Here is a 22,714-nt window from a genome sequence, read left to right on the forward strand (position 1 = left end):
TTATTGAATAAACACTGGTATATAATTTATTTGATAATTTGTAATAAACTTCTTCAGGTTAACACAAAGCATCTCATTCTCTCGAGAAGTATCAAAAGAACATCTTTGAATTGACTCAGAAAATAAAGAAGCTTTAAAAGCAAAGAGAATAAGTGAGAATTGAAAAATAGAAAATAAAACTCAAGTTATTGGTGAAAGAATATGATGTGTACGTTAAAGAAGATGGCAGTGAATAATTGAAGTGTTGGAAATTGACATAATTTGGAGGACCATGGCAGTGAATATGAAATAGAATAAAAGTAGTGGGGATTTGTTTTTCCTGTCTATTACTTCTATTTAGCTAAAAAGATTATTCCAATTTCCATTTGCTCATAGGCTTTTGCTTCCACTCTTTCTCTCTTTGTTCTTCATTTCTTACATTTGTGTCGTAAATTTGCTATCACAAGAACAATATCAAGATCTGTGTTATTGTTACAATCAGTCAGGTACAACATTTTATCTCTTAATTCTTATCCATTTTTCTCTTGTATTTTCTGAACCCTCTTTTCCTTTTTTGTTGGTTGCAGTTGCATCTTCTTTCTGTGTTTTTCAATTCTTTGCTTGAGATTTCTACTGTGGAGTTTCTTCTGAGTTGTCCACAATTTAAATCCAGGTTAATTTGTTTCGGCTTTTGAATATTTTATTAACTTTGAGTAATAGAGATTAGGGAATCGAAATTCTTGTTTCTATTGTTGGAAAATTTGTTGAACTCACTGACGTCAATTTTTCCCCCCCTTTACTTTGAGTTTCAACCAAATTTACAAGTTTTTTGAAAATTTCGAAAGCCTGAAGGAAAAATACTCCTCAAGTCATTTTTGGTAAAATCATCGATGAAGAGAATAAAATAATTTTTATTTTCAATGGATGTGTTGTGCATCGGACCGTAAACATCACTATGCACCAATTCAAGTCTTTCTCTTGTTTAAAAATTGCCACCTTTGGGAGAAGGTAATCTAATCTGTGCATTTCCCCTTTTTCACAGCAAATCTAACCAAATGAGGTAAAATTTGAAAAGTCAATGCCAAATTTTCAAAAGTTTGTGGTTGTAGTGAGCAAAGCTATTCAATGCACGATGACTTAGAGAGTCACTATTGAAAAAGAAAGCATTGTTAGTCATGTTGATCCTTGTAATTTTAATTCGTTGTGGGTAAGAAATTACACAAACTTGGTCCTTGAAAACCATAGAAATTTTTTTATGCAACAACTGAGCAATACTAAGAAAATTTTGAGACAACTTTAGAGATTTTTCAATTAAACTAAAAAGATCAATATCTTTAGCCACGTGGATAGTACATCCATTGTTAATAAGCCATGAGGTTGACCCATTATTGTCATACATATGAGAGGCTACAAACAAGAAATTTGTCTCTTGATTATTGTTGACACAATTTGCTTTTCTCTTAAGGATGTTGGATTTGGTTTAATTTCATTAGGCATAACAAAATTTTTCTGTATGGCCATCTTTGTTGCATTAATCACAATTGTAGACTGGACCAACAATTTTTCTCAGCATGGTTTGTCTTTTTGCAATAGCGACCTGAGGAAGTTTACCTATCAAACTTCTCCTTTTCCTTTACTTCTTTGATCTATAGCTGTTTGTCTATCACCTTGTTTAGCAAGTTTCTTGCCTTTATAATTTGCACCTTCAACCTGCTCCTTGTTACGCATTGTATCCCTTTGTTCATAAGCTTGTAATTTGCTAATTAATTTAATAATAGAGAGAGTTGTTAAATAAGAAGACTCGTCTATGATTGAATTTTTTTACTCAAATTTATCAGAAGCATTAACTATTATTTTTTCGATGACTTTTTAATCGATAAAATTTTCACCAGCTAGTCTTATGTGGTTTACCATGGTCATCACTTTTATTGCATAATCCTCACGAAATCTAAACCTTCATTTTTAGTATCCTGAACTCTCTTGATTGTCAACAATTTGATACATTTCACTCTTACTCTTCCTTCAAATTCCTCCAGCAATTTATCCCAAGCTTCTTTTGCCGTTTTACAATCAATATCCCAGCAAATATAGGACCAGGTAAAGCGACATGAATCATAGATAAAGGCTTGAGCTTCTTTTCCTTTTCATGTAGTTTGATTTGATTCAACGTTGGATTTTCTTCCAATAATCGAGGATTGTTAGTTGAAACATATTCCCAAAGGCTTAGTGCCTTGAGATACGATTACATTTTAACAACCCAAATTTGGTAGTTTTCACCATTAAAATATGGAGGAGATGTAACACAAAAATTGGAAGACATATTTGAAGGGATGAAAATCCTAAGGTACAACCAAAGTAAAAAAACATAGAACTTCGTTTTTCCAAATTGATATTTAAAATCAAAACAATTTTGTATTGGAATAAAAAGTAATATCGATTAAACATGCAATTTCCAAAAAGACTAATTATATAGGGGAAGAAACCCTATCTTGCAAACTTTTTGACAATTCGATAGAATTCCTCTGTTAAATTGGGATTGGACACCACAACTTGGAAACCTCCCTATTCTTGTAGGCTATGGAGAATTGTGAGATTCTCTCTTTTGGGATTTCGGAATATCACATAACGATTTTTTCTTTCTTTTTTCAAGAAGAAGAAAACACACACAGAGAGCTCCAGAGCCTTCTCCTCCCTCTCCAAAATAAAATCGTTTTGTTAGAGAGAGAAGGATGGTGTGAGAGAGAGAAAAAGTAGGATTGATCTCACGTTTTCTTGTAACTTTCCTAAAATGGAGAGTTAATTTGTTTAATTTAAATAAAATAAAATAAAATAAAATAAAATAAAATAAAATATGTTAATTAAATCATATTTAATTAAATGATCATTTAAACCATATTTAAATGATTTCCTCCCACTTATCCTATAGTTCTAATGTGCATCTAATGTACATTAAAATTAACCTATAGTTTTGATTTAATCAATTTAATTAAATTCAAAATTAAATTAAATTGAATTAAATTAATTAATTAATTAATTCTTCATTTAATTATCATCCAATTGAATAACACTTATTTAATTGAATTTCTCATTTGAATCATATTAAAAAACATTTCTCTCATTTAACCTATAGTTTTAATGCGCATCTGATGCACATTATTTTTAACCTATAGCTTTCAATATGAATCTTATTCATATTAAATTAATATTTGAACTCCTTTCAAATATTTCGTTCTCTCATTTATTAATTTTGAATCATATCCAAAGTTAATAATAAAGTCTAAAATTAAACTTTATATTAAAATGTATCAACATACATAAAAAAAAATCCCAATACTAAATTTGAACATTTTCAATTCAATTTAATGATAAATTACCTCAATACCCTTTACAAGCTAGGAAGGGGACATAATGCACATGCAGATTAGAAGTTCCAACGATGTGAGATTAATTGGTAAACTCATTAATCAAATTAATCAATATTCGTCAACTGTGGATACACTCCACTAAAGACCCACAATTGCACTTTTCTCACTATAGATATGTTTTTATGTCCAGGATATAGGCCAATGATGGTAAGTTAGTCCTTCACAAGTGTTCGTAATCCCAGTTGGATCAAATTACCGTTTTACCCCTAGGTTACCTCTACATCCTTAAGTACTAGTGCTCCTCTAATGAACAACCTTTTTATGGTCCAACCATTAAATATAAACATCTCTCAGGCTAGTGAAAGGGTAGGGCCCTTTGTTCAAGTCCCAAAGACACCACTTAAGGGAATAGTCATCTACTTACCCTAAAGTCGGGAAGGAGTGAAATTCATCTTGTATGATTATGTTCCCAAGTACCCACTCGGTCTTATCCCCAAAATGGTGGGCTTATTGAGTTGGCGAACTGACCATTCTCACCCATACAAATCAAAAGACAATCCTTTGTGAACAAGAGTTCATAATATACTCAAGAGTAAGACTAAGTTGCCTAGGTCATCCTATTGAAATAGAAACCTAACTAGTCAACGGAGTTACATCTAGTGATTACTATTTCACGGTCCAGTCTTGTGCAAACTCATTGCACAGGATACCCCTAGTCGCGTGTCTCTTACACGAATGCGTTGGATCACTGCGTTTGTATCAAATACAAAGTGAGTCGTATCCAAAGTGTTACCAAGATAAGGTACCCAACCTTACCCCTATATTATAGACCCTTTAGGTTGTATCTTGAACATTGATCCCTATATGTCTCTACATACAGTTCAAGACTCATTTGACAGCTTAGGATATTAGTTTATTGGATTTGAGAGTTAATAAGACAAAATTAAATAAAACATCAATAACACTTATTGATAAAAACATTAATAACTATTTATTAAAGATGATCATTTAATTACATTCACTATCTACGAGTTTTAGGGCATAAAACCCAAAAAACTCCCACTTCAACTAAAACTCTAGTTAGTGGGATGTACATTACATGGAACAATGGGGATGTTACACATACGAAGTAAAATACAATAGACTAGGGCATCTCATACCCATTACACATCTCCCACTTGCCTTAGATTATACAATGTACATATCTCGTAGACCTAGATTCTCTAGATGACTCTCAAACACTTTAGCCGAGAGAATTTTTGTAAATGGATCAGCAATGTTATGCTTCAAAATGATCTTTGTGATGATCACGTCTCCTCGCTGCACAATCTTCCGTATCAGGTGATACTTTCCCTCAATATGTTTTCCTCGTTTATGGTTACGAGGTTCTTTCGAGTTGGCCACAGCTCCACTGTTGTCACAGTATAAGGTGATCGACAAGTTCATGTTTGGAATAATTTCCAAATCACTTAGAAACTTCCTTATGAAGGAACTCGTTTTACAGAGATCCTTGAGCGGAAGCGGATCGTCCAAATTCTATTGATTGAAAAAAAAATTTACAGTAAACATACAAGATATGCATTCTAAACAAATTACAACATTTTTTTTTTTATAAAGAAATAAGGTTCAAGAGATACTACCTCTGAAGAACTATTCTTCTTGTAAATCCCTCGAATAGTCATGAACTCGAACACAGCAGCCCTTGAAGACTTTCTTTAAGAACTTCACGAACCAAAATCAAGAAGACACTACCACAGAGAGTCTTCGATATACTCATGGTGAGAGTCCAAGAGTGGTAGGCTCTAAATATTGTGGTTTAGAGGGTTTGTGGGTTTGGAGAAGGAAGAAGATTGAATAAGACAGAACACTTTTGTTCACTCTATCGTATAGAAAAACTTCAATCGTCTAGGTTCTGACATAAGTCTGTTAGGAACAAAAGAAACTAAATTATTTTATTCCAATTTGCCATAAAACCAATTAACCACCCACTAAGGTGGCTGGAGAGAAATTAGAAATTAGTATTCAAAATAATAAAAATAATATAAATAAATATGATAACTAACTTATCATATTTTATTTATATTAAACTATATGTTATATCAAATATAACACATAATCTATAGTTTTAATATTGTATCATATACAATATAAACCATGGTTCCTTTTCTCTATTTTATGACATTTAATATAAATCATATTTATATTCAGTTTAACAACTATGAATCATATTCATAGAAAATATATTTGAATCTCATTCAAATATTTATTTCCTTCAAATAAACTATAAAGTATCAAATACATTATAACAATTATATCATATATAATTGAATCAATTTAATTATATCATATAATTAAATTTCCTCTTATTAATTTGAACAATTCAAATTAACCTAAAAACTGATTCTCAACTAAATTCTTTTGAGCTACCAAGGGGACCTTATGAACCTGTAGCTTGAAGCTCCAACGGTATATGAATAATTAATTAAACTCTTTAATTACATTATTGACCATCCGTTAACTGTCGGACACTCCATTAAAGACCGATAGCTACACTCTTCTCACTACAGATATATTTCTGTGTCCATTAGATATAACCAATCAACAGTACGATGAACCTTCACAAATTGCTCGTAAGTACAGCTGAGCCAAATTACCGTTTTGTCCCTATAGTTACATCTAACTCCTTAAGTACAACTGATCCATCTAATGAACAATAGATCATAGTCCTATTATGACTAAACCGCTCTTGGGCCAGGAGAGGGTGTGGCGCCACATTGTTCAAGACCCGGAATTAGCCCTTAAGGGAGCAATTTATCTACTTACCCCTATTTCGGGGAAGGAGTGAATTCCATTTCGTGTAGCTGTGTTCCCAGTTCCCCAATCAGACGAATCCCAAAATGGTAAGCTTGTTGAGTCGGCAATCTAGCCACTCTCACCTATACAAATCAAAGGACTACTCTCATAGGTTCATTCACAACTCATTCAGGATTAAGGTCATGTTACTTATGGTCATCCTGGTGAAATGAAAGTCTCTATTATGAACGGTGTTATATAATGAGACTAAATAGTTCGTAGTCTGATCTTATACAAACTCCTTTGTATAGAATATCCTCGCTCACATACATGAATGTTCAGGATCAGATCATTTGTAGCACTTTACAACACTTGTAACACCTACAAAGAGGGCCATACTCGTAGTGTCACCAGGATAAGTTACCCAACCTTATCCATATACTACAAACCATTTAGGTTATCACTTAAACATGATCCGCCTGTATGTCTCCACATACATGTTTAAGTTACAACGATAACCTTGGATGTAGTTTATTGTTTTGTGGTTAATGCACCTAAAATTTCATATATTTTATAGAAAAAGTGAATAAAAATATCATATATTATTAATCACATAAGAGCTTGTTTATACCAAACTTACAAACTATAGAACCCTACGAGAATTAGGGCATCAACCTCAACACCTTAGCCAAACTGCCTCATTTGCTGCTTCACAAGCAGCTACATACTCAACCACCATGGTTGAGTTTACAATGCATCTTTACTTGATGCTACGCTATACTATAGCTCTCCTGTTCAGGGTGAATACTGATTCTGATGTGGACTTCCTAGAATCCTTGTCAGTTTGGAAATCAGAGTCCGTATATCCTATAAGGATTAAATCCTTAGGTCCATACACGAGCATATAGTCCCTCGTTCTCCTAAGATACTTGAGGATATCTTAACCGCAATCTAGTGGTCTAACCCTAGATTGGACTGGTACCTACTGACTATTCCCACTACATAACAAATGTCAGACCTAGTGTAGAGCATATCATACATTAAGCTGCCTACAACTGAGGCATAGTGAACTCCATGCCTAAAAGGCAATGAACCCTTCTTAGAGTTTTGCTTTGAATATCGAATCAACATCTTATCTATATAAATTGCTTGAGACATAACTAACTTTTTGTTTTTACGATCCTTAATGATTTAGATCCTAAGAACATATTGTGCCTCTCCCAAATCTTTCATTTGAAATTGGGCTACTAGCCACTTTTTAACACCAGTAAGGTATCATACATCATTCCGAATGAGTATGATATCATCCACATAAAGTACTAAGAAAGCTAATTTATCATTGATGATTTTCTTGTACACACAAGGCTCATCAACATTTTGGTCAAGACCAAAAGATTTGATTGTCGTATCAAATCTAATATTCCAAGATTTGGATGCCTATTTCAACCCATAAATGGAACGATTTAGTTTGCAAACATTTTGCTTTTGACCTCAGGCTATAAACCCCTCGTGCTGAGACACAAAGATATTCTTTTCAAGATTGCCATTCAGAAAGGCTGTCTTGACATCCATTTGCCATATCCTTAAGTATCAGTGTTTCTGGGTTACCTCTACATCCTTAAGTACGAGTGCTTCTCTAATGAATAACCTTTTTATGATCCAACCATTAAACAGAAACCTCTCTTGGGCTAGTGAGAGGGTATGGCTCTTTGTTCAAGTTCCAGAGACACCACTTAAGGAAATACTCATCTACTTACCCTTGAGTTAGGAAGGAGTGAAATTCATCTCCTATGATTATGTTCCCAAGTACCCACTAAGTCTTACCCTTAAAATGGTAGGCTTAGTGAGTTGGCGAACTGGTCACTCCCACCTACACAAATCAAAGGAGAATCCCTCGTGAACAGGAGTTCATAATATACTCAGGAGTAAGACTTATGTTCCATTAGGTATAAATAATCATACCTCGAGTAATCATCTATAAAAGAGATGAAGCATTTGTACCTTCCTCGAGCTTTTACATGCATTAGACCACAAAGATCTGAATGTATGAGCTCTAAGGGTTCTTTGGTTCTATAACCTTTTCCACTAAAAGGTCTTTTAGTCATTTTACCCTCAAGGTAAGATTCACATGAAGGTAATGAATCATCTTCTAACTCACTTAGAAGTCCATTCTTTACCAATCTCTCGATCCTATTGAGTTTAGTGTGACCTAATCTTAAGTGTCAAAGATAAGTATTATTGTTACTTGGAGAAATTCTTTGCCTTTTAGTTTGAGTATTAGTAGTCTTAAACATCTCATGATTTAAAAGTGATTTTGTTTCGGTTGGTATTGACACATACAAGTTGTTTTCTGATTTAGCCGGACAAATATGTAAACCATTTTTTTGAAATGAACGCTTCATTACATGTAAAAAATACTGAATACATATGTTCGATTAAGCAAGAAATAGATACTAAATTCCTTTTCATTTTAGGAACAATATACAGACTTTCTAAGAAAAGAAATATATTTCCAAAAAACAACTTCGCAACTCCCACTGCACGAGCTGAAATGGCATCTCCAGTTTCAGCCTTGTGTGTCATTTCACCCTCATCAAGCTACTAGAAGGAACTAATTTCTTATAAAGAATAACAAACATGATTAGTGGCTCCTTAATCAAGTATCCAGAAATTGTGGTCATTTTGCACTAAACATGTTTCTAAAACAAGTAAATCACATTTACCTTCCTTTTCCTTCTTCTTCTCAACAAGGTACTTTAGGTAGTTTCGCTTCTAATGACCTTCCACATTGTAGTGGAAGCACTTGCTCTTTTTAGCTGCCTTGGACTTTCCCTTACTTTTCTCAGCAGAGGGAGCCTTCTCCTTTTCTCCTTTCTTCTTCTGGACCTTCTTAAGACTAGAAGATGAGGGTACAAACTTAGTTCCTGAGGATGAACCCTTATGGAACTTTCTAGAATGGATAACATTTGCCTCTCCTTCTACCGATCCCTTATCTTTCATAAGAGACTGGTAGGTCTGAAACTCATTCAGAAGAGTCGTTATGGTGTACTGGATTTTATTCATAACCACATTAGGCATAATTGAAGAAAGCTCTTTGGGTGAGATTTCAGAATAAAAGACACTTGACTTTACTCGTCAGTGACTGCCCCGTTCATTTCAGCCACGTTGAACTAGACCATCAGGTCGAGAACATGTTCTCTAACTGATTGGCCTTCCTTCATACCTGCAATATAAATGTATTTGTGGGCCTCGTGCTGGATCTAAATGGATGGTTGCCCAAACATACCTTGGAGAGACTCCATGATCTCACAAGCAGTGAGCATGGCCTCATGCTTCTTGTTGAGTATATCAAATAAACTCGCCAAGATATAGACTCGGGTCTTTTCATTGGCCTTTGTCCAACGGTCATATGTATCCCTGACATTTAGGGGTGCATTTCGAGTAGGGACCTGAGGATACTCCTCAGTTAAGACAAACTACATATCATTGATAACAAGAATCATATTCAAGTTCGATTTCCACATTGCATAATTTTCACCATTTAATTTCTCGTTTTTAAGTAAAACGATAATTGAGGAAGACATGCTAAAAAAAAAAACAAACAAACGACCATTTTAGTTATCTTTGCCTTACCCTATCACACAAAACATCCAATCATTTTAGTAAAACCAGACAATCATAGAGCTCTAAATAAACTATTGATTTGATTTTGCAACGATACTTCAGAGAGTTAGGACAACAACCACCAAAGGGTGATCAACTATCTCTCCCCTGAATTGAGACTATCTCAGCTAATTACTAATTCCAGAATAACTCTTAATCCTATAGCTCTTAGCTATCATAAATTTGGTCAAGGATTCATTAACTCGTTTAATTCATCCTGTAAGTGTGACCCTTTCATTTTCGAATTTCAGAGGTACACTTCAACAGGCTACCGTTAGGAAAGACAACTGTTGAAGATTAACCTGAGAAATTCTATACATTTCTGGAGTTTGCGTTATTCTGAAACTGATGATCAAACTCTCCGAAGGGATGGTCGCTCTAGGACGACACACAAGTGGATCATAAGAAGTTCATGGTGCAACCTAATGAAGGAGACCGTAGTATAAATTGACACGTGACCTTCTCCCACTTACTCTGAACATTTCCCCTATTCACCTTGATATTGACCCATGCAAATATTTTCTGAAGGAAGGTCACGCTCAGGGCGACACGAAGTCAACCATGGATCTCACGGTGTGAACTCTTAGAGACGTGAGATCGTAAAAATGATATATCTTATATATCATTTTTCTCCCACTAAAATGTTCTAATTATTTTAGGATTTTGTTATACTTAGCTAAATCCCCGCTAATGAATCTATCTAAGTCCATGCCTATTATAACTCTTATACTAAGATCTTTATACTAAAGTTCTAGGTGTATTAAACCATTTAATTTTCCTAGTGATATTGCATGCTAATAAGACCTTCGACGGGCGCAATTGTGACATAGATACGCTGATTAGTTTCTCATGAGCCTTAAGCGCAAGCGGTGACTTGGTCTCCTGCAAAATAGAGTAAAGTTTGGCTTGTCTTCCATATTTTTTGCTTAGTGGGTGTAATCGCAACCATTTATAATTATTGTCATACTAGACTAATTTTCATACAATTGGCGCATAATTACTAACTTTTGGCCGCAATATCTAGATAAGGTAGCATAAATAACTTGTGTTTCTACAAGTTATCATAGGATGCATGCGATGCGTTAATAGCAAACAGTGCTTATTCCTAAGCTCCTATCTCTTGATTATGCGTTCTAATTTGACTTTCTTGAGCCTAGATTCTAACCTGACTTAGGCACATTACCTGACATCGCACTTTCCTTCTATGCTTGCTAATTCTTAGCACGCCTTACTTTATTCTTCTATGTAACAAAATTATGCTCAAAGACACTTTTCTAGTTTTCAAAATAGAATGCTTATCTCTTCTTTATCAAAACAACTTGATGTATTTATATGCGGTGAGCAAAATTTTGCGTCATTTATTCACTTAGAGACAGTTGGTCATGGTTACACTCTTCGTTTTGGCTTGTCCCCATGGGTGTCATGCGAATATCCAACTATGGTTGTGTGCCAGTTTCCACTTTTAACTCATGATAATCAGAGGAGTCGTCTCTTGCTTCCTTTTCTCTTTTTGGTTTATACTTCATTGTTCTTGGAAACCCACCTTTATTTTGGCTTGCTCCTATGGGTGTCATATGAGCATCCAACTACGAGCAGACTTCTTTTACAACTAAACTCTTATCAAGTTGGGAACAATTTTGAATTTTTCTCTTGCACTGACATTGGAGTTTTGCATAAATATATATATATATATATATTAGATGGAATAACAATGGACACATTTTTTTAAATACTGCATATTCCTGATCTCATATGCTCAGACCTTCCCCACCCCCAAATTTAAAGATGAGCAAGGTCCTCATTGCGTTATTTGGATAGACTAGACAAACACTTAGGAGAAAATTTCAAAAAGAAGGTTTGAGCAGAACTTTGAATGATAAAAGGTAAAATACTGCTAAACTAAGAATTAATTAAGTGTTAGTCAGAATTTACTAAGTATGGGAAATGTTTCTAAGTATAACACATAATACATCATAGCAACGCATTAAAGATCGTAAAAATACAAGAGTAAAAATATAGCAAAGATTAACAAAGGAAGATAACGAAAGAGGCACAGGCAAAGAGTAGAGTGAATTATGTAATTTGATTGTATTGATTATTAACAAAGTATGCGAATATATTATAAATGATCGCATTACAAAAATAAAATTTCTAATGCCTGTACATGAGTCAAAGAATTTGATTAAGTTGCAGAATAATAAAAGAATTGAATACAAATAAAGAATGGCAGCATAAAAAAAAAAAAATCGTATTGGAAGAAACTGTAAATACTAAGGTTGAGGAGCAGGGGGATCTGGCGAATTTTGAGGTGGTGCAAGAGGCGCTTCTTCAAAATTTAAGTGCTGCCAGAGATGTAGGGGCACCATTGGACCATGAAGATATGCAGTAAGAAAGTTAAAGTACTCTTGATTACGCTCCGCAATCATTCTCTGGTGCATATGGACTTTATAAATGTTGCGCTGTATGTTGATCAGCGCCTCTCTTGATGTGGCGGCACTGCGTTGAATATCATCGATGCGCTCCATTGCTATCTCAAATCGATGGTTGAAGAAGTGATCCTGCTGAGAGACAAGTTCTTGCTGTTGGGTGAAGAGGGTTCTCATTTCAGCTAGCTCAGAAGCCAAGGAGGCGGAGGATGGTTGTGCCTGCTAAGTCTCGCCAGCACCGTTTTGGGGTCGGGTAGATGTGCCTTCACCCAAATCTCGTGGGTCATTAACTTGCGGCGGTGGGTAGGTGGGATGTGGTGGTGAAGTTGCTGGTGAAGGTGGGGCTGCTAATTGAATCGGAGAGTTGGGGACAAGAGAAAGGTTGGTAAAAGTTTCATGAAGAGAGGAAGAGGGCTGCGCTGGCGGGCTTGGAGGGCCTGGAGATCTAATGACCAAGGGGCGAGGGTTTATGAACTCTGGATCATGCGTTGGCGACTCATGAACCTTTTCTTTTCCCTTATCTTCTCCTCGACTTCTTTTTGGTCTGGGTTCCTGTGGCGCATTCAAATCAATCGCAGGTCTTTTTGCTGGCAACCGGCAATGTGGGGAATCCTTGAGAAGCATCCTCAGAATTTTGATGTTGATGAGGCCGTGGACTTCTTAGTTCAACTTAGGTTTCGATCTGGTTCCCAGTTAGGAGGTATTATGTAAACCGTCAACTTAAATATCTTCAGTCTAGACAAAACTGTATCAGTTAAGTTACCTTATAACCTTAATCCTATTTGTCCTACTTAGTCAATGTTAAAACTATTTTAAAAGAAACTAAGTAATTAGAATAATCTAATTAGAAATGTGATTTTAGGCTCATTAATTTTAAACAATTTAAAATTAATATATTTTTCCTAAAATCCTATATTTGCATGCAACTCTTTGTTATAGGTTAATGATTGCTAATCATTAATATTTAAAACTATTACAAGTTTTAATGATTAGTCCTATAACACGCTCACTATGATTTTAATTAATTAACAATCATATTCTAATTAAAAAATTAAACCATATTACACACTGACTTTAGTATAACCATTATATTAAGTTATGGATGTGTCATGCTCAATACATATGGATTTTCAATTAAATATAACAATTATATAATATTATGAAAATCAACAAGCATATTCATATACATTAATAAATATAACTAATTATATTTTCTAATTAATGTCATGCAACATGCTTCTCCAATTTCATATATTTAACATATCACATACATTAAATAAACCTTGAAATTATAAAACATGTATTTCATACCATACATTATAACATTTATAATATGCAAAAATGCATGAACGTGCTTAACCTAAGGTGAGATTTATTTAAATGACATCCACAAAGTATTTAAATAACAAATGAACCTGTAATTTTGGCTAGATAAAATAAAGCAGTAAATTACACTAGTTTGTTTTATCCTAAAATTTCTTCTGTCGATCTAGAACCAGACCAGACCAACTTGAACCGGCTTGAGTCGGATCACCAACCTGTGAACCAAGCCAACCCAATCGAACTGGACCACAACTGAACTGCAGTTGAACCGAACTAGCTTTGTTAACCCTAATTCTTTGCAGAATTGTACATGGATACAGAATTTCAGCAGTAGAAGTGTGATTTTTGGCCAAATTGGTCTCGGTCTTTATCGACACGAACCCTAATTTGAGACTCAAAATTACAGATGAACGTTTTACAACAATAATGGCCAAAAGATATAGGGACCCTTACATTGATCATATAAAAATTGCAAATCTAAGGCAAAAAATTTAAATGGTCAAATTGATATTACAATTGGCTCTGATACCAATTAAAGGGATAAAAATCCTAAGGCACAAGTGAAGCCAAAACACAGAACCATTTCGTTTTTCGAAATTGGCATTTAAAATCAAAACAATTTTGTATTAGAATAAAAGGTAATATTGATTAAGCATGCAATTCCCAAAATGACTAATTATACAAGGGAAGAAACCCTATCTTGTAAACCTTTTGACAATTCTGTAGAATTTCTCTATTGATTTGAGATTGGGCACCATCACTTGGAAACCTCCATATTCTTTCATGGAATTGAGACTATAGAGAATTGTGGGATTATCTCTTTTGCGATTTGGGAATATCACAAAACGATTTTTTTTCTTTCTTTCTTAAGAAGAAGAAAACACACAGAAAGCTCCAAAGCCTTCTCCTCCCTCTGCAAAACAAAACCCTTTTGTTAGAGAGAAGGATGATGAGAGAGGAACGTTACTTCGTTTCTTTAGGCTGTATCAACATACACTAAAAAAATTCTCAATTCTGAATTTGAACATTTCAAATTTAATTTAATGACAAATTACCTTAATACCCTTTACAAGCTAGGAAGAGGACCTAATGAACTTGCAGATCAAAAGCTCTAACGATGTGAGATTAATTGGCTAAACTCATTAACCAAATTAATCAATATTTGTTAACTGTGGGTACACTCTACTAAAGATCCAAAACTGCACTCTTCTCACTACAGATATGTTTTTGTGTCCACGAATATAGACCAATAACAACAAGTTAGTCTTTCATGAGTGTTCTAACCCCAATTGGGTCAAATTACTATTTTACCTCTGGGTTACCTCTACATCTTTAAGTACTAGAGCTCTCCTAATGAACAACCTGTTTATGTCCAACAATTAAATAGAAACTTCTCTAGGGTCAGTAAAAGGGTAGAGCCCCTTGTTCAATTCCCAAAGATACCACTTAAGAGAATACTCATCTACTTATCCTGAAGTCGGGAAGGAATGAAATCCATTTTGTATGATTATGCTCCTAGCTACCCACTCGGTCTTATCCCCCAAATGGTAGGTTTATTGAGTTGGTGAACTAGCCACTTTCACCCATACAAATCAAAGAGGAATCTCTCGTGAACAGGAGTTCATAATATACTAAAGAGTAAGATTAAGTTGCCTAGGTCATCCTATTGAAATAGAGACCTAATTAGTCAACGGAGTTACATATAGTGGTTACTATTTCATGGTCCGTCCTTGTGAAAACTCATTGCACAGGATACCCCCACTCGTATGTCTCCTACACGAACGCGTTGGATCACTGTGTTTATATCAAATACAAAGTGAACCATATCCATAGTGTTACTAGGATAAGGTACCCAATCTTATCCCTATACTATAGACTCTTTAAGTTGTATCTTGAATATTGATCCCTATATGTCTCTAGTTCAAGCCTCATAAAATAGCCTAGGATGTTAGTTTATTGGATTTTAGGGTTAATAAGACAAAATTAAATAAAACATCAATAACATTTATTGATAAAAACATTAATAACTATTTATTAATGACAATCATTTAATTATTACATTCACTATCTACGAGTTTTAGGGCATAAAACCCAACAATTTTTCAAATATAAAAAATGAAAATTTTTACTCTCAAATAAAATCATAAGCCTTTAAATCTAAGGTTCTGATACTGCTGTTGAGAAAAATGAAATTGATAGAAAAAATAAATATTTATGAAAATAAATAAATGTCTCAATGTTTGTTAAATAAATAGAAAAAAAAATAAAAATGAGAATGAAGTTCAAACTTCTTATTAAAGTAAAGAAAATTGGTGATACAAACTTTTACCTGAGAGATCACCCTTATATAGTTACAAAGGTGAACCAAAATTTAGAGATCTAACTTACAAAATTAAAAGTACCATTAAACCATAAACTTGACTTAAAAATAAAACTTGAAAAACAAAAAACTGAAAATTAATTCTAACAATAAAACAAAAACTTCAAACACAAAATTTAGAAACAACTCATAACTCAACAGTTTTTGCTTGGTCGGTAGGTGTTGACTAGGTTTTGCTTGGGTATGTACATGTTGACTTCTATTTTTCTGTTTGGCAAAAGCTTCAAAACGTGTTGTGGGTTTTTAGCTGTTAAATATTTTGTAGGTTTTTCTTTTGAAGATAAAGTACAAGGCCATGGAAATTCTTATTTCAGTGGTTGCAAAAATTGTTGAATGCACAGTCGAACCTGTTGTTCGTGAACTGGGTTATGTATGTTTCATTCGTGGCAACTTTCAAAAACTCAAGAGCCGAGTTGAGAGGCTAAAGGATACAAGGGAATCGGTGCAACGCAGGGTCCATAATGCAAGAAGAAATGCAGAAGACATAAAACCTGTTGTTGAGAAATGGTTGAGTGAGGTTGATGACATTATTGGAAAATCTGAGGCAATACTGGTCAACGAAGGTCGACATGGTAGACTGTGTTCGACGAATTTGGTCCAACGACACAAGTTAAGTAGAAAAGCAAGAAAAATGGCAGATGAGGTTCTTGAGATGAAAAATGATGGGGAGAATTTTTGTACGGTAGCCTATGAAGTAGCTGTCTCATTGGTTGAGACTGAGAGTTCATTGCCAAAAAGACTCGACTTTCTAGACTTTGAATCAAGAAAGTCGACTATTGAACAAATCATGGATGCACTCTGTGATGATAATGTCCATATGGTTGGAGTGTTCGGGATGGGTGGCGTTGGCAAAACTATGCTAGTGAAAGAAATTGTAAGAAAAATTATAGAGAAAAAATCATTTGATGAAGTGGTAATATCAGCCGTCAGTCAAACACCAAATTTGAAAAGTATTCAAGGACAACTGGCTGACAAGCTAGGATTGAAGTTGGAACAAGAAACAATAGAAGGAAGGGCACTTAGGCTCCAAAAGAGGTTGAAGATGGAGAAACATATCCTGGTTGTTTTGGATGATGTATGGGAGTATATTGATCTAGAAACAGTAGGAATTCCAAGTGTTGAAGATCACACAGGATGCAAGATCTTGTTTATCTCTAGAGACGAACATTTGATCTCAAATTACATGTGCATCGATAAAATTTTTGAGATAAAAGTTTTAGGAGAAGATGAGTCGTGGAATTTATTCAAGGCAATGGGAAGTGAAATTGTTGAAGCATGTGAGCTGAAGCCTATAGCTATTCAAATTGTGAGACAATGTGCAGGTTTGCCTATTGCTATTACTATAGTTGCTAAAGCATTACGAAATAAATCTTCCCCCATTTGGAAAGATGCCTTAGAGCAGCTAAAAAGTCGTGGTGTGGCTGTGAACATAAGAGGAATGAGAGAGAAAGTGTATTCCTCACTGAAATTGAGTTACGATTACTTAGAATGTGAAGAGGTCAAGTTACTATTCTTGTTATGTAGCATGTTTCCAGAAGACATTGACATTGATGTGGAACAATTGCAAATATATGCTATGGGCATGGCTTTCTTACATGGTGTTGATACTGTGGCACAAGAACGACGTAGGATAACAAAATTGGTTGACGATCTTATATCTTCTTCTTTGCTTCTACCATCTGATTTTGGAAACAATTGTGTGAAAATGCACGATATGGTTCGTGATGTAGCCATATCAATTGCATCTATGCATGATCACATTTGTACATTGAGTTATGTGAAAGGAACGAATGAAGAATGGGAACAAGAGAAGTTTTCGAGTAATCATACTGCAGTGTCCCTAGATATTCAAAGTTGGAATAATAATCCTCTCCCAAAGTTAATGTTACCAAAAGTTCAATTATTATCGTTAACTGGATCATCAGTGTTGGGATCTGAGTACGTGTCGATGACAGAAAACTTTTTTGAAGAAATGAAAGAGCTCAAAGGTTTAATATTAGAAACAGTAAAAGTATCCTTATTGCCACCATCTCTTTACTACTTTGACAACATTAGATTATTACGTTTACATTACTGTCAATTAGTGAGCATCGATATGATCGGCGAGTTAAAAAAGCTTGAAATTCTTGATTTTAGTGGATCTAACATCGTCGAAATTCCGACGAGCATAAGCCAACTGACGCAGCTGAAAGTGTTGAATTTACGTAGATGTAACGATCTCAAGGTAGTTCCACCAAATATTCTTTCAAAGTTGACAAAACTGGAAGAATTAAACCTGGAAACTTTTGACAGATGGGAAGGAGAACAGTACAGAAGAAGAAAAAATGCTAGCGTTTCTGAGCTCCGGTACTTGTCATACCTTTATGATTTGGATTTAATCATTAAACATGAAAAGATTGTGCCAAAACACTTGTTTTCAGCAGAGTTGAATTTAGAAAAGTTCAACATTACCATTGGCAGCAAAGCAAGATCATATGGCAAAGAGAATCACGGCTTCCTTAGAATATTGGATCTTAAGATGGAATGTGGAAGTTGTTTAGATGATTGGAAAAAGATGTTAAAAAGGTCAGAAGAAGTGCATTTAGCAGGATCAATTTGTACAAAGGCTCTCCATTTAGAGTTATTAGATGAAAATGAGTTCTCACATTTGAAGCATCTCTACCTTTCTAATGATTTAAAATTGCCACACTTTATCAACGAAAAGAACAAGCCTTTACAAAAATGGTTATCCAAATTGGAGTACCTAAAATTGGAGAAGTTGGACAATTTGGAGAGTATAATTCATGGGTATACTGGAGAATCTCCTTTCAACAAGTTGAGGACTGTAATCATAATGGATTGCAATAAATTGGAAACTCTCTTTTTCAACTGCACCTTAGAACAAGAACAAGTGAGTTCACTAAATTCCATCAATACATTTTTCTATATTTCCATGTAGAACTTATCTTTTGCTTTAATATTCTTTTGTAGGCCTACAAAAAAGGAAATGTTAGGATTGTACGTACTAATTAGGAGCTTTTAAATACTCATATTTGAAATACAATGTAATTTGTTCTAGTAATTCTAAATGACTATACAAGTGTGTAAATTGTAGGTATCACTTCCTGATTTGGAGCAATTGAGAGTTGATGGTGCAAATAATTTGAAGATGATGTGGGGCAATATACACATTGCTAATTCCTTTTCAAAACTCAAAGAAGTAGAGATTTTTTCATGCAACAATCTCGAGAAAGTTTTTCCTCCAAATATGATGAGCAGACTTACATGGCTTAGTATCTTAAAGATCAAGAAATGTAGTTTATTGGAAAGGGTATTTGAAGTGCAAGAGCCAAGTGTTACAGAAACAAGTATTGTTATGCTCCAAAATTTGAGAAGCTTGGAACTATGTGATCTTCCAAACCTCGAGTACCTATGGAGCAAGAATAATCCTTGCAAGCTTCTGACCCTTGAAAATATAACAACATTGTCCGTTCGAGGATGTTCAAAACTTAAAGGAGAATATTTGCCGTCAATTAAAAGTCTCAAGCAACTTGAAGCATTAGAGATAGATATCAGACAATTGACAGAGGCGCTTGGGAAGGAAAAGTCAGTGCATAAGTTGGAATCAAAGCAATTCGAGAATTCTGAGGTAAATATTCTACAACATCATGTTTATTTAACATAATATATGTTTTGAATCTTAACAAAAAAATTGTAATCATGATCAGGTTGAGGCTTCAGACTGTTCTGAGTTGTTTCCCAAGCTTAAATCTTTGAAGCTGTATGGTTCTCTTGACTATAGCTTAACTCATTTGCCAATGGAAATGGTACAAATTTTACACCGTCTTAAGGAGTTTGTATTAGAAGGAATATATATTGAAGAAATATTACCCATCAAGATATTGATTCCAACGAAACACCACGACGCAAGGTCTGAGATTTTCAGGAGTTGGACTCTATATAAATTACCCAAGCTTAGGCGTTTGTGGGCGGAAGGCTCACAAAATAATGCCCCAGTTCTTCAAGATTTGAATGCTCTAATAATTTCACAATGTGGTATGTTGAATATTTTGGTGCCATCGTCAGTGTCTTTTACAAACTTGGTTGTATTTTCCGTGGCTAAATGTCATAGACTAACCCATTTGCTAAATTCTTCGGTGGCTAGAACTCTAGTGCAACTTGAGTATTTGATATTACACAAATGCAAAAGGATGACTACTGTGATTGCAGAAGAAGATGAAGAATTAGGATACGATGAAATTGTATTCAACAAGCTACAAAGTTTATGCGTTGCCTCCTTTTCCAAACTGACAAGCTTTTATTCTGGGCGTTGCGTCATTAAATTCCCACGTTTGAGCTCTGTAAATATTCAGAGCTGTCCTAAAATGAAAGTCTTTTCTCTTGGAACTGTAAGCACACCTTGTTTGAAACAAGGTTTTAAGTTATATAATGGCAAACGTAGACGAAGATCCCGAGGAGATGGGTGTGGAAGATATGAATGTCATCAGCAGACAAGCTTGGGAGGACAATTTTGATACCAAGCATTCCATATTTGTTTGAAGAACAGGTTAATATATGTACCTATTTCATTTTGGTAATAACAAAAATCCTCAAATATGACTTTCAACAAAACTGCAATTTTTATTTTTCTGGGGAGTGGGAGATGATATTTGTGTTGGTATAATTTTTATGCATTTATTTCGGTATAATTTGGAGCAGAGGTAATCTGTGGAGCAACCTGATTAAATTGTAGGGCTTTCCTATAGCCTCCTCGTTGTTTCATGTTTGGACTCTGTGAGCTTTTCTCTAGTTGTATATTCTCTTTTTTGATGAATGGCATCACTAGTGGGTTGGGGAGATGATGAGAACTCTATGGATTAGGGGGGTCATTCAAACCGCAAAAACCGAATCAAATTGGACCGAAAACTCAGTGAAACCGAAAAATACGGTTCAATCCGGTTTGAAGAAATTTTGAAACCAATTAATTCGGTTCGGTTCAGTTTCAATTTCGAAAACCGAATTTGAAACCGAACCGAACCGTTTTTAACTAATATATAGATTTATTTATTTATATATTCATATATTAAAAAAAAGAGTAAAACCGAATTTAAAACCGAACCGAACCAAACCGTTTTTTAATTAAAAAAATATAACATAGATTTTTAAAAATGTCAAAATCGAATTTGAAACCGAACCAAATCGAATCGAATTTAAAATCGAATCGAACCGAACCGAACAACTAATTGGGAAAGTTTTTTTGGGATTTTCACCACTCACCATGCTGAAGGTGACATGTTATATGGTTAATTGGGCAGCCTTGCAATTACCATTGTTGACAACTTTTGAGATGAATTTGAAGATGATAAGTTTATAATTCTGACAAAAGAATTGAGTTCTTCTCAGGCTGTCCAAATTTAACATCTTTGGTTTTCATTGATTATTTTGTTGAAGGTGCTTATATTTGTGCTCCAAAACTTGAGAATTTTGAATTTGTTTCTTCTTCTTATTGGGTGGGAATTAACTTCACATGAACTTGAATTGTCTACACTATGGCTCAAAAGTGTCAAGCTTACCGATCTTTTACCTACTCTGAAGTCAGCTGCTTTAGTCTTTTCATGCATACACAAACTGTGTATAGAAGTTGATATTGCATTTAGCCAAAAGGGTTTAGCCCTGCAAAAATGTTGACCACAAATTTATCTTAGTTGGGTAGACTTTTGAAGGCAATAGAGATCTTGTCTGATCCTTATATAAGAGAATTATCTTTTGTTAACATGAGAGAATGAGGACAAAGAAAGAACTTTATGGGGGGTTTCGGTTGTTGAATTTGCTGAAATGGTTGTGGTATTTGAAGGATAACGTCCCTTATTTAAACCCTGTCTGTGATCATTTGATTTTCTTACACAAGGTGATGTATACTTAATGTTTTGTTTTGGATTCTAGAGCCTAAACTAGAGATACTATAGAAATGCATATGCTTTTTCCAAAATGGACAGCATGAATTCAAATTTGGGGTAATACCACTACTTAAAACTTGCTGTCACAGGTCCAACCTTATTTTGATAGGTTAATAAATTTATAAGCTGCAGAAGACAACATAAGAGTATTGACCAAGAAAGGAAGGATGTCCATTCATTTTTGTCAATAAATTGCATAGAATCCAAACAGAGATTGAATTTGAATAATTAAACTATCTAGTTTAGGCTTTTGAGTTAATTTCTCAATTTGCAACTTGATCATAGGTCCATTGGATAATTTCTATATCATCTACCCTTAGCGAACTCGCCTAGAAAAGCTAGGTGAGAATTTAGATTATCTAATTGACCAATTTAATTAGATGAGATGCATCCAAATCAGTTGAGTACCTGAATTAAGATTAAGGAATTTGCTAAGATGAATTTCTAATAAGAAATGCCTAATTAGTCATTCAATATAGTTCTTCCCTAGGTCAATTAATCAATGTTCGTTGATATTAATTCACAACTTACAAGCTAATTTAACCTATTGCTACTTGTGGATTAATAAACAATTAAATACCACGTGTTGCAAATTAAGTCTTTAGCTAATGATCATACCTCCTCAAGCATCGATACAATCATAATAATTCATAATTAGAGAAAGAATAGAAAGACAATACAAGAAATTGGTATAAAACAATCTAAACCTCAAGTGTGCAAAATCAAGGGAAACTACTCTATGTCTAAGCTATAACGAGTACCTTAGCCTACCCAAGAACAAGAGACAGAAGAAAATAGTGAAGAACGCTGTAAACGGCTTGAATTCAAAGAAAAAAAAAAATTGTAGGT

The 22,714-nt window shown here is 34.4% G+C and overlaps 1 protein-coding gene across 1 annotated transcript; it reads left to right on the forward strand.

Moving 5' to 3' along the window:
• Window positions 1–5,772: 5,772 nt before the first annotated feature.
• LOC120079846 (disease resistance protein At4g27190) lies at window positions 5,773–20,540 on the forward strand. The gene is given in 5 exon segments (XM_090314438.1): window positions 5,773–15,397; window positions 16,195–18,819; window positions 19,024–19,557; window positions 19,637–20,344; window positions 20,346–20,540. Coding segments are annotated over 4 exon segments (3,960 nt in total). The 5' UTR covers window positions 5,773–15,397; window positions 16,195–16,224; the 3' UTR covers window positions 20,469–20,540.
• Window positions 20,541–22,714: the final 2,174 nt, after the last annotated feature.

This window comes from Benincasa hispida, chromosome 6, assembly GCF_027475165.1.
Source record: "Benincasa hispida cultivar pf3 chromosome 6, pf3_genome.v1.1, whole genome shotgun sequence".
NCBI classification, from domain to species: Eukaryota; Viridiplantae; Streptophyta; class Magnoliopsida; order Cucurbitales; family Cucurbitaceae; genus Benincasa; species Benincasa hispida.